The sequence below is a fragment of the Bombina bombina genome, chromosome 2 (genome assembly GCF_027579735.1).
Source record: "Bombina bombina isolate aBomBom1 chromosome 2, aBomBom1.pri, whole genome shotgun sequence".
NCBI classification, from domain to species: Eukaryota; Metazoa; Chordata; class Amphibia; order Anura; family Bombinatoridae; genus Bombina; species Bombina bombina.
Window position 1 is genome coordinate 1,292,537,940 of NC_069500.1, and position 13,556 is coordinate 1,292,551,495.

Here is a 13,556-nt window from a genome sequence, read left to right on the forward strand (position 1 = left end):
AAGCAGAGCAATGAGGGCGGGAGGGAGAGTATCTGGAGAAAAGGTCTAAAATGTAGGGGGGATCAGTGCAGGTGAGGGCCTTTGTATGTCAGAGTCAGAATTGTGTTTTTAAAGTGAATGTAAATTTAGATGAATCAGTGCCCGTTTTTTAATAATCCTATTAAAAACAAGGGCACTTTAATTCATCAAAATTTACATTCCACTTGTTTTCTTCAAATACTTACCTTTTAATCCTGACATCCGCTGCAGGGCTTCCTCTGCCCGTCGCAAGCCCTCGTCCAAAATGACGAACCCGTCTTCCTCCTATCACGGCGCTGCCTCAGGTCAAGATTCCCCCCGGGGGAGGGGGGGGGAGCTGTGATTGGAGGAAGCCGGATTTGTAATTTCTGACATATGAAGAGGCTTCCGACGGCCTGGGCAATCGCTGGAGCGGCTGTGAAGATTAAAAGGTAAGTATTTGAAGAAAACTAGTGAAATTCAAATTTTGATGAATTAAAGTGTCCTTGTTTTTAATAGAATTATTAAAAAACGGGCACCGATCATCTAAATTTACATTCACTTTAATTCTGGAGGCAAGAGGAAACCTGGGATTGGCAGAGAGGTGATCCCTATCAATGTTACCTTACATACAATGCGCTGCAGAATCTGTTGGCGCTCTACAAATAACATAATATTAAAAAAAAAACGTACCAACGCTAATTCAGCATGATGCTCCACCGCCTAAATGATACGTAAACAACAATGGGCTGCAAGTTAAAAGGTACACTAAACCCAAAATGAATCTTTCATGATTCTGATAGAGAATATCATTTTAAACAACATTCCAATTTACTTCTATTATCTAATTTCCTTCATTCTTTGGATATCTTTAGTTGAAGAAATGGCAATGCACAATGGTGATCCAATCACATGAGGTATCGTGCAACCACCAATCAGCAGCTACTGAGCCTATCTAGTTATGCTTTTCAGCAAAGGATATCAAGAGAATGAAGCAAATGACATAATAGAAATAAATTGGAAAATTGTTTAAAACCGCATGTTCTTTCTAAATCATGAAAGAAAAAAAAATTGGGTTGCATGTCCCTTTAACCAATCTTTATTTTATTAATAACTAAAAACATCCAGTTCAGCGCTCCCAAAAATAACCAAATAGCTAGTTACAATGACGAAGCAGTCTGTGTCCTGGTGAAGTCATTGCACGATGCGAATCCATAAACTACCTCATCATCATGATCTAACCAAGCAGCAAATACGTACATGCGTACTGGGTAAAAGGGCCTTACGAAATTGAAGTCAGTTCTGCGCATGCTTGTTTCTGTCTGATAGGCACACGCTCGGAGAAAGCAGCGCATGCGTATTGGTTCCTTAGGCCGTAGTTGCGCAGTTGTTATGAGGAGGAGGGTTGTTGTTTATTGACGTTTGGTGTAAGCCTGGTGGCAGCTTTTATACCTGTGCAACGATCGCTTTATGGAGAGGTCGAGATGGCGCCTTTCCCGGATGAAGTGGACGTGTTCACGGCCCCGCACTGGCGGATGAAACAGTTGGTTGGACGCTACTCTGAAAAGGTGAATTTTGTACTTGCGGATGATATATAGGCCTTTCGTTGCGGGACTGGTTGGCTGATTCAGTGCGAATTATATAATTGGCCGATAAGACATTACTTCCTGGCTACTAAATGGTTAATGCTTTTGTGAAAGACCTTTCTTTTACAGGGTGATTCACGTCTCATTTCTTTCCTGCTTCGCTGGTTGTTATTTTATGTAACCAGTTCGCCATAAGGAATTGAGAGGCTGGTGAGTTTTAGTGAATCAAACGCACAGCTACTGACACTATTTAGATTATACGAGATTATAATTATTTGTTCTCTAAACATACGGTTTTACTCCTCCCTACTATTGCTATTACACAAGTTTAACACACCTTATTACACAAGTTTAACACACCTTAATGTATTGTGGATTCCTGAGTTCACCACCTTACTGTCCTTTTAGCAACCTTCTAATACTATTAAATATTGGTATTATTGATGCAAATCCTCGTGTTTAATGACATGGCTCTAGGTAATCAGTTAAGGTATTCAGAAAGCATTTCGTATATGCATCATAATATAAAGTGAGTGTGTAATCCACATTGACACTGGTAATCATTGCCTACATATTTTATAGAAAAATTAATAGATTTTCCAAGCTCTCTTTATTTTATGGCTTCAAAAATATTACTTACTGTTCCTCTTCTTATAATTTATTTACTATGTAACATTCCTACCTGTATCTTAGAGAAATGCATGTCTGACACCTATGTTTAAAATTATTTACTCACAGTTGTGCTGCAGTTATGAACATAACTACAAATTAAAAAAGCCTTGGTTTTCCAGTGTGGTCTGTGTATCAATTTTTGTTTTTAAAGGATTGTACATATTTTTCTGCAGCATTTTGTAATAGTTGACATGGAACCATACAGTCTGAACCAATTTTGCTTTATATTAGGCACCTGAAAAATATTTTTAAACAATGACACATGTTATGTTTATGTGTGTGTGTATTTTTTTTTAAAAGCTAAACCTTTGTACCTTAATGATCTTAAGTGTCTTTTTTTTTTTTTTATTTTTTATTTTTTTATTACATATTTTGATGTTGTATTTTTAATTTTTATGCAGATCTTAAAGGTGTCGTTTTAATTTAAATATATTTTGCAGCACTGCATAAAGTAAAATTATATATGTGTATATATGTGTGTGTGTATATATATATATATATATATATATATATAATCTAGCACACAGACAAAGTCCAGCACTCGCTCACAACTAAGATAAAAAGTAACAATGGAATTGTTAGTTACCGCATTTGGCCAAATGGGACAAGCCCAGGTACCACGTCAAGGTCTCTTCCAAAACCTGGGTCCCTAAACAGCCAAACAATGCAGGCTCACAGTCAAACAAATGTGAAAAATGAAGGGGTGCGCAGGCTTATGTAATCTCCCCAGACGTATACAAAACACGAAAGGGGACAGCACTCTCAGGCCGGACCAGGTACACATATACAAAACCCGAAAGGGGACAGCACTCTCAGGCCGGACCAGGTACACATATACAAAACACGAAAGGGGACAGCACTCTCAGGCCGGACCGGGTACACATCACATGACCCTGCAACATGCACAGTCTGGGTGCAAAGACAGCACTCTCGGGAAGCTGCACCGTCCACAGAGCCACAGGCAGTTAACCCCAGACAGGTCTGGGTGCATGTCCCAAATGGGTTAACTGCCTGTGGCTTTGTGGACGGTGCAGCTTCCTGAGAGTGCTGTCTTTGCACCCAGGGCTGTGCATGTTGCAGGGTCATGTGATGTGTACCCGGTCCGGCCTGAGAGTGCTGTCCCCTTCCGTGTTTTGTATATGTCTGGGGACATTACATAAGCCTGCGCACCCTTCATATTTTCCCAGTTTGTTTGACTGTGAGCCTGCATTGTGTGGCTGTTTAGGGACCCAGGTTTTGGAAGAGACCTTGACGTGATACCTGGGCTTGTCCCATTTGGCCAGATGCGGTAACTAACTCTTCCATTGTTACTTTTTATCTTAGTTGTGAGCTTGTAAGTGAGTGCTGGACTTTTTCTGTGTGCTATATTATCGTATATATTTTTTGTAATTTACCCATTTGGGACGTGCACCCAGACCTGTCTAGGGTTAACTGCCTGTGGCTCTGTGGACGGTGCAGCTTCCTGAGAGTGCTGTCTTTGCACCCAGGGCTGTGCAGGGTCATGGGATGTGTACCCGGTCCAGCCTGAGACTGCTGTCCCCTTTCGTGTTTTGTGTGTGTGTATGTATGACTGTTAAATGACCTGTATCTGCACTGATACTAAAGAACCATATATTTGATTAAAGGGACACTGAACCCACATTTTTTCTTTTGTAATTCAGATAGAGCATGCAATTTTAAGCAACTTTCTAATTTACTCCTATTATCAATTTTTCTTCGTTCTCTTGCTATCATTATTTGAAGAAGGCATCTAAGCTTTTTTTTTTTTTTGTTTCAGTACTCTGGACAGCACTTTTTTTATTGGTGGATGAATGTATCCACCAATCAGCAAGGACAACCCAGGTTGTTCACCAAAAATGGGCCGGCATCTAAACTTACATTCTTGCATTTCAAATAAAGATACCAAGAGAATGAAGACAATTTGATAATAGGAGTAAATTAGAAAGTTGCTTAAAATTTCATGCTCAATCTGAATCACAAAAATAATTTTTTTGGGTACAGTGTGCCTTTAACTAGTCATCAACCAGCTTAAATCATGCATATATATGCACACATATACATAGCATGTGAAATATATAAATAAATGAGCAGAAAGAAAATTGGACCGCAGTATCAACTGAACTCTAGGTACCACAGCGCGTTTTCTTACAGTCTCGTTCCCAAAATTGACTGCAGATCAGACTGCCACACTATGTCATAAGTAAAGCACAATACTTGATAATCTTGCACTTATCATTGGGAGTTATATTCTTTTATGGAGACAGTCTCATTCCCCTTAAAGAGGTGACTGCAGATCAGATTGCACAATAGTTGATCATTTTTGCACTTATCTTAAAGTGATGGTAAATTCGTATCTATTGTTAAACATATTGTAGAAGCTCTTACCTTAAAGTGAATGTACATTTTTTTACATCAGCTGCCTCCTAATTACTGTTTTACCCATCAGTATCATAACTGCTATGTTTATTTTTTTAGAAAAATTAAGATTGTTTATATATTTGAATTACTTACTTTTTTCCTCTTTATATCTTCCTCCTCCCACCCGGCACTTCCTTGTTCTTCACATGTGACGTATAGAGCAGTCCCAACCGCTCTATACGTATGTGTGAAGCGCGCACCCATTCAGCTTTTTTTTTCTGAGCATGCGCATAATTTCAGTGATGCCTCCTCATTCATGCCTAATCTCGATCCTAAACCAGATACCCATCAATTATTAAATTCATTAATTCAAACAAAACATGAATTACACCCATCTTTGCTCTTTAGCCTAAATAATTGCTCACATATAATTTTTTGCAGAAGCGCATGCGCGTTCTATGAACACGCATTGCTTCTGGTATAGGATAACATTTTCAAAACGCATGCGCTGAAGAAGCGCATGACGTATCGAAAAAGGGTTTGAACCCCCTGGGGGGGAAACGCGGATTAGCTAGAGTAGCTGTCATTCCATTCCAATAATGAGGGACAACATGGCGGGCGGAGGCCAGCGCGGCATAAAAATAGAGTTTAAAAGGTATAATTTGGATTTATTGCTAAGCTTGTTAAAAATCGATGAATTAAACTCCCCCCTTATTTGAATAGCTTAACAATATTGCATTAAGCAATAGGGGTGACTTTACATTCACTTTAACAAGCACATTGATATGCTTATATTAAAAAAAAAAAAAAAAAAAAAAAATCATCTTTTCACTTAGTAACTTTGATTTTATTTCAGTAATGGTACACTGTAATAATCAGCCTCTCTAAATTTTTCACAGGGGCAGCTTTGATTGACATAAGTTTTAGCCAATCATCAGCTCACCATGCGCCCCATGTGAAATAGGACCTGCACGCTCCCGTGCTCTGAACTAATTGCTATGGAATGCGCATGCGCAATTCTTACGCTACTTGCTCATTTGTAAATCTGGTCTGGCTTCCGAGCACAAAGTGGGGAGATGTGGCCGACTCTTTAAAGGGACATGAGAGCCAATTTTTTTTAGTGATTTAGAAAGATCATTTCATTTTAAACAACTTTCTAATTTGCTTCTATTATCTAATTTGCTTCATTCTCTTGATATCACTTGCTGAAAAGCATATCTAGATATGCTCAGTAGCTGCTGATTGGTTGCTGCACCTAGAGCCCTTGTGTGATTGGCTCACACATGTGCATTGCTATTTCTTCAACAAAGGATATCTAAAGAATTGAGCAAATTAGATAATAGAAGTAATTTGAAAGGTTGTTTAAAATTGCAATGCCCTATCTGAATCATGAAAGGTTTAATTTTGACTAGACTGTCCCTTTTAAGGACAGCTTCAGTAAGGCGCAGTCGGAACAGGCTTGCAAGTTTGTCGGGCTGGGCAGCCTACAGTGCACAGAAATTAACCGCAACCAAATGCGACTGAAACGGCTTGAATTGAGCCTCTGGCTTGCTGAGGATGCATGCTTTGCTCCTGGAGATCCACATAAGAATCCGCCAATTGTCTATACCCGCAGAGGTGTAATTTGGAACATCTTCATTTACGTTAGATTAGGTGTGGGGTAAACAGTATAGCTACCTAATGGAGGACAGCCATTTAGAAAACCTATGTCCCATGGCTAATATCTCCCACAGGAGCTTTCTGCATAACTTATTTAACTGATATATCATATACAATAGTTTTAACAGTTTCTTTTGTAAACTTAGCGTTGATGAGGACTCAAGTCTGAAATAACTTGCTGGTAATATGTTATGAGATGTTGTGTTTAGATCTCTGTTAATTTTTCCTACTATATTAATGTTCAGATTCCTCCTCCTGAGGATAGGGATATGGGCTTTATAATTGCATGCATTGTTAGGCTGTGGTTTATATTATATCTAACATTCAGTGTCTAATACCTCTCAATTAAGACATGTTTATTTTTTATTACATATGAGACAGATAATGTACCAATACATGGCTTCTATATCACAATAGAACACTAGGATTACTATACAGTGTAGAAACTTATTTTCTTATGTTTTCATACTCACATAGCCAAAGTCCATAGGTCTCCCAACACATTTAGGGCTGTATGAATATTCTTGGCTTATTTGTTTGTTACTAGGGATGCACCGAAATTTCGGCCGCAGAAAGTTTCGGCCAAAAATGGCATTTTTGGCTATTTCGGTTTTCGTTTTTTTAGCCTGTTATTTTCGGTAAAATTATTGTGTAGCATGTTTCAAATTTGATGCTAGCCTAGAGCTGCTGTTTAAGTTTATTACTTGACTTTCTGTTCTGCATATAATGAGTTTTCTAGGACTATACTTTTGGATAATTAGTAAAAAAAAAAAACCTGTTCAAATATGATTCTGTTACATAGAACTAAATGAAGAATAATACAGTATATTGATATTTATAATTGTTTTAAGTAGGGATACACCAAAATTTTGGTCGCAGAAACATTTTGGCCGAAAATGGCATTATTGTTTGCCTGTTTTTTTTTTTTCTTGGTAAAAATTATTGTGTAGCATATTATTGTTTTAAGATATTTTTGTCCCAATTTTAGTGTGTTACTTTCAATAAAAGTGTGGGATTTTTTTTATTGGCTCTAATTATGCAAAAAAAAAAAAAACTAAAAAAATTTAATTGAAAAAATACATTTTCGGTATCAGTTTCGGTTTTCGGCCAAGTGCTTCCCCGGATTTTCGGATTCGGTTTCGGTCCAGAATTTCCATTTCGGTGCATCACTATTTGTTACACGGATACCTCATATGCTCTGGCGTATGCCAATAACTAGCCATTTATATCTGAGGCAATAATTACTATTCTAGCAATATAGCAACTACATCATCTCATTATAGAGTTTCTTATGTAAACTAATTAATCTTTTCTTTATAGCAGCCCTAGAGCGACCAAATACACCCATAGGCTATTCTAGATCCATATATCCTGGGGCTGCTAACCCTTACAGAAGCCCCTATCGCCTGCTATTGGTCAATCATGGTTTGTGAGTGTCCCACTATATAGCAAGTGAACACATTTACAGAAAGTAACACAGGAGCTTGATTTCCTCTCTACATTATAGCCTATTATCACAAGTCTCCCCCCAACCATCAGAAATCTTTGTTAATTACACACCTGAGGCAGTTTATTACAGTTCTATATACCTGTGTAAGAGGTTTTATTTGACTTATGTTTTGATATACTGTATTATCTACTTTCACAACTGACTTCCATTTACATATCTACAGATTCATACTAGACAGGCTATGGCAGGCCTCTATACCCAGCTTACATTGATACTAGAGTACCTGGTCTATACCACTGCAATTTTATCTTGCATTATATTAGTATTGCCTACTAGGATATAAGAGAGCTTCTGGGAGTTGGACTCCCCTCCTTAAAATAATAATTAATAATAAAACATTTTTATATATATATATATATACAGGGAGTGCAGAATTATTAGGCAAATGAGTATTTTGACCACATCATCCTCTTTATGCTGTTGTCCTTACTCCCAAGCTGTATAGGCTCGAAAGCCTACTACCAATTAAGCATATAGATGATTGTGCATCTCTGTAATGAGAAGGGGCTGTGGTCTAATGACATCAACATCCTATATCAGGTGTGCATAATTATTAGGCAACTCCTTTCCTTTGGCAAAATGGGTCAAAAGAAGGACTTGACCAGGCTCAGAAAAGTCAAAAATAGTGAGATATCTTGCAGAGGGATGCAGCACTCTTAAAATTGCAAAGCTTCTGAAGCGTGATCATCGAACAATCAAGCGTTTCATTCAAAATAGTCAACAGGTCGCAAGAAGCGTGGTGGAAAAGCCAAGGCGCAAAATAACTGCCCATGAACTGAGAAAAGTCAAGCGTAGCAGCTGCCAAGATGCCACTTGCCACCAGTTTGGCCATATTTCAGAGCTGCAACATCACTGGAGTGCCCAAAAGCACAAGGTGTGCAATACTCAGAGACATGGCCAAGGTAAGAAAGGCTGAAAGACGACCACCACTGAACAAGACACACAAGCTGGAAACGTCAAGACTGGGCCAAGAAATATCTCGAGACTGAATTTTCTAAGGTTTTATGGACTGATGAAATGAGAGTGAGTCTTGATGGGCCAGATGGATGGGCCCGTGGCTGGATTGGTAAAGGGCAGAGAGCTCCAGTCCGACTCAGACGCCAGCAAGGTGGAGGTGGAGTACTGGTTTGGGCTGGTATCATCAAGATGAGCTTGTGGGGCCTTTTCGGGTTGAGGATGGAGTCAAGCTCAACTCCCCGTCCTACTGCCAGTTTCTGGAAGACACCTTCTTCAAGCAGTGGTACAGGAAGAAGTCTGCATCCTTCAAGAAAAACATGATTTTCATGCAGGACAATGCTCCATCACACGCGTCCAAGTACTCCACAGCGTGGCTGGCAAGAAAGGGTATAAAGTGAAAATCTAATGACATGGCCTCCTTGTTCACCTGATCTGAACCCCATTTAGAACCTGTGGTCCATCATCAAATGTGAGATTTACAAGGAGGGAAAACAGTACACCTCTCTGAACAGTGTCTGGGAGGCTGTGGTTGCTAGCTCGCACGCAATGTTGATGGTGAACAGATCAAAACACTGACAGAATCCATGGATGGCAGGCTTTTGAGTTGTCCTTGCAAAGAAAGGTGGCTATATTGGTCACTGATTAGTTTTTTGTTTTGTTTTTGAATGTCAGAAATGTATATTTGTGAATGTTGAGATGTTATATTGGTTTCACTGGTAAAAATAAATAATTTGAATGGGTATATATTTGTTTTTTGTTAAGTTACCTAATAATTATGCACAGTAATAGTCACCTGCACACACAGATATCCCCCCTAAAATAGCTAAAACTAAAAACTACTTCCAAAAATATTCAGCTTTGATATTAATGAGTTTTTTGGGTTCATTGAGAACATGGTTGTTGTTCAATAATAAAATTAATCCTCAAAAATACAACTTGCCTAATAATTCTGCACTCCCTGTGTGTATGTATGTATGTATGTGTATTATACCCAGAGGCAGAACTTTTTTTTACTTTCTGCGATGAGATTTTTTTTAGTGAAATGTTTCTGCAGGGTCATTTTTAAATAAAATTCAATTTTAAAATTAGGCAGTTAAAATAAAGCACCAGTACAATTGCAATGTGTTGGTTAAACCGTAGAATAAAGCCATTTTTAAAGTTTTATAATATAGTGCAGTAGTAGAAAATGCCATTGCAAATTAGCTGCAGACAAAATTTTTTTTTTAAAAAATGTCCCTTGAATAAAATTGTTTCCTTTTTCTCTTTATCTAACATAGAAGTGTAGTATTAAAAAAGGTGCATTGCTCATACTTACATCTTACATCAGAAAAAAAACAGCTTTGCAGACTGGGAAAGGCTAGGGGGGGGCGGGTTTGGAAAAATTCCTGAGAGCCAGTCAACAATTAATACACTGCTGTTTTGCAGCTCTACTGCATTATTTGACTGCTCACTTCAAACAGCACTTTGCTCTGAATGCACTGTGTTAAGAAAAACGTACACAATGCAGCCAGAGCCACAGCTCTGTTTGAAAAGAATAGCCTACATGTGGGAGCAGTGCTGCAAAGTTAAATCGCTGACAGTTCCTGCATGTGTCCCATTCTTTCTGCAGACATGCTGCATTTTCTGCGATGACATCTCAGATCACTGAATGTTCTGACTTGGGATATATATATATATATATATATATATATATATATATATATATATATATATATATATATAATATCTTATATATATATATATTTTACCGGTATATTTTTTTTTTTTTTTTTTTATTAATTGATACTGCAGTGTTTGGATCCCCATTTAGCCCCCAACCTATTGTAGTGTAGCTGCCCCCTCTCTTTCTCCTCTCCCTCCTTCCCATACATTTTGTCAGGCATTATTGTAAATGTTGCGCGCACACTTCACTGAGGCAGGAAACGGATCTTGCCCAACGATGGGCCGCCTCCCGGCTATGGCTCCCATGCACCAACGATCGGCAACCAATGCTGGCTGATGCCGAGAGGGCCACAGAGTGGCTCTCTCAGCATTGGTGGGTAAAAAAATGGTATTGCAGGATGCCTCAATATCAAGGCATCCCTGCAATACCATGAAAGCGCCTTGAAGCGATCAGGATCACTTCCACTGCTTGAAAACCCTGAGGACGTACATGGTACGTCCTTGGTCATTAAGTGACAGTTTTTGTAGTACGTACCCCGTACGTCCTTTGTCGTTAAAGGTAATATAAAAGCATAGAGTGCAGTGCTCACCAGAAAATGTTGTTAGCTGGGTGGGACAGTGAAATACTTTGTAATATTATAACATTTTATGCTATCCAAAGCACAAATTTAAGGGACAGTCTACACCAGAATTTTTTATTGTTTTAAAAGATAGATAATCCCCTTTATTACCCATACCCAGTTTTGCATAACCAACACAGTTATAATATACTTTTTAACTTCTGTGATTATCTTTTATCTAAGCCTCTGCAAACTGCCCCTTTTTTTTTCAGTTCTTTTGACAGACTTGCAGTCCTAGCCAATCAGTGCCTGCTCCCAGATAACTTCTCATGCACAAGCAGTGTTATCTATATGAAATACGTGAACTAACCCCCTCTAGTGAAAGAGGTGGGCTTCAAGAGTCTAAGAAATTAGCCTATGAACCTCCTAGGGTTAAGCCTTTCAACTAAGAATACCAAGAGAACAAAGTAAAATTGGTGATAAAAGTTAAATTGGAAAATTGTTTAAAATTACATGCTCTATCTGAATCATGAAAGTTTATTTTGGCCTAGACTGTCCCTTTAACTGCATAATGTAGCGTGTATTTAATGATAATTTGAAGCAAGAAAACATTAATATTTTTATTACTGGATTATGTTAACCTAAAATTGGCCGGAAGGCTGATTGGGGGGGGGGGGAAACAGCCGGATGTTTGTCCATTAAAAGATTATGGAGTGTACTCCTGTGACATGTGGTGTATGTGTATGTAAAGTGTATGTTAGTGCTAGTTGTTAAACTCTCCTTTTTTTTTTTTTTTTTTTTTTTTTTTTTTTTTTTTTTTTTTTTTTTTTATAAACGCAGCTTTCCAAGACCAATTTTTTCCAACAATAATGAACTTCCGTGCTTTAACTGCAATCCCTTGTATGAAACATTCAATGAATTCAAAATGCATGAGCAGATCGAAAATGAGTACATTATTGGCTTACTTCAGCAACGCTAGTCAGACCGTGTACAATGTGCATTCAGACAACAAACTGTCAGAAATGCTTGTTTTATTTGAGAAGGCGATGAAGAATATAAAGGTTGAGCTATTACATTTTGTAACATGTTGACTTTTTTTCATTCTGTCTAGTTTGTATTGACATATGCACTATAATTGTCAGCTGTGTTCCGTTAAAATAAGAACCCCAGCTAGTTATGCAGGGAGTAGTTTGTGTAAGTAAAGAGCTGTAGCCATCTTAAATACAGTAAATGAAATACATTTTTGTGTTGCTATAGAATAATAGCCAAGTCTAAAGGTTTTTTTTTTTGTTTTTTTTTTATTTAAATAATTTTTGTTATTTTCAAATACACTTATAGTACACAGTAAAACTTAAGAGTAGCATTTCACTTCATGACAAGATTGGTAAATTGTAGTTTGGTATATCTATAAGTAACAATGTGGTCTGCTTGTACATCAAAACTTACACAGTAAATATTATCATGATGAGTGAGATGTTAAAGGACTAAATGGGGGGGGTAAGAGAGTGTAAGAAAGGGAAGAGCGCTTATTTCTCCAACATTGGTGTGTCCGGTCCACGGCGTCATCCTTACTTGTGGGATATCTCTTCCCCAACAGGAAATGGCAGAGAGTCCCAGCAAAGCTGGCCATATAGTCCCTCCTAGGCTCCGCCCACCCCAGTCATTCTCTTTGCCGTTGCACAGGCAACATCTCCACGGAGATGGTTAAGAGTTTTTTGGTGTTTTTTTTTTTTTTTTTTATTTTTTTTTTTAAATTCATATTTATGCTGACAATTTGCATTTATAAACTTGGGGAACGTTTATTAAACGGCAGGCACTATGTTAGACACCTTTTCCAGTCAGGGGGCCTTCCTAGTTGTAGACTGAGCCTCATTTTCGCGCCATTACTGCGCAGTTGTTTTTTGAGAGCAGGGCATGCAGATGCATGTGTGAGGATCTAAAAATTGCTGGAAAAGCTTCTAGAAGGCGTCACTTGGTATCGTATTCCCCTCTGGGCTTGGTTGGGTCTCAGCAAAGACTATAGCTGGGACTGTATAGGGGTTAAATTTATAAACGGCTCCGGTTCCGTTATTTTAAGGGTTAAAGCTCTGAAATTTGGTGTGCAATACTATTAATGCTTTAAGACACTGTGGTGAAATTTTGGTAATTTTTGAACAATTCCTTCATACTTTTTCACATATTCAGTAATAAAGTGTTTTCTGTTTAAAATTTAAAGAGACAGTAACGGTTTTGTTTTAAAACGTTTTTTTGTGCTTTGTTGACAAGTTTAAGCCTGTTTAACATGTCTGTACCTTCAGATAAGCTATGTTCTATATGTATGAAAGCCAATGTGTCTCCCCATTTAAATTTATGTGATAATTGTGCCATATCGTCCAAACAAAGTAAGGACAGTACTGCCACAGATAATGAAATTGCCCAAGATGATTCCTCAGATGAGGGGAGTAAACATGATACTACATCATCTCCTACTGTGTCTACACCAGTTTTGCCCACGCAGGAGGCCCCTAGTACATCTAGTGCGCCAATACTTATTACCATGCAACAATTAACGGCTGTAATGGATAACTCCATAGCAAATATTTTATCCAAAATGCC

The 13,556-nt window shown here is 38.1% G+C and overlaps 1 protein-coding gene across 1 annotated transcript in view; it reads left to right on the forward strand.

Moving 5' to 3' along the window:
• Window positions 1–1,365: 1,365 nt before the first annotated feature.
• Window positions 1,366–13,556, forward strand: part of FBXL5 (F-box and leucine rich repeat protein 5) — a 257,885-nt gene continuing 245,694 nt past the window's right edge. Inside the window, 4 exon segments of the mRNA XM_053704125.1 lie at window positions 1,366–1,565; window positions 11,802–11,816; window positions 11,818–11,937; window positions 11,939–12,022. Of these exon segments, the coding sequence (XP_053560100.1) occupies window positions 1,482–1,565; window positions 11,802–11,816; window positions 11,818–11,937; window positions 11,939–12,022 (303 nt within the window). The 5' untranslated portion in view covers window positions 1,366–1,481.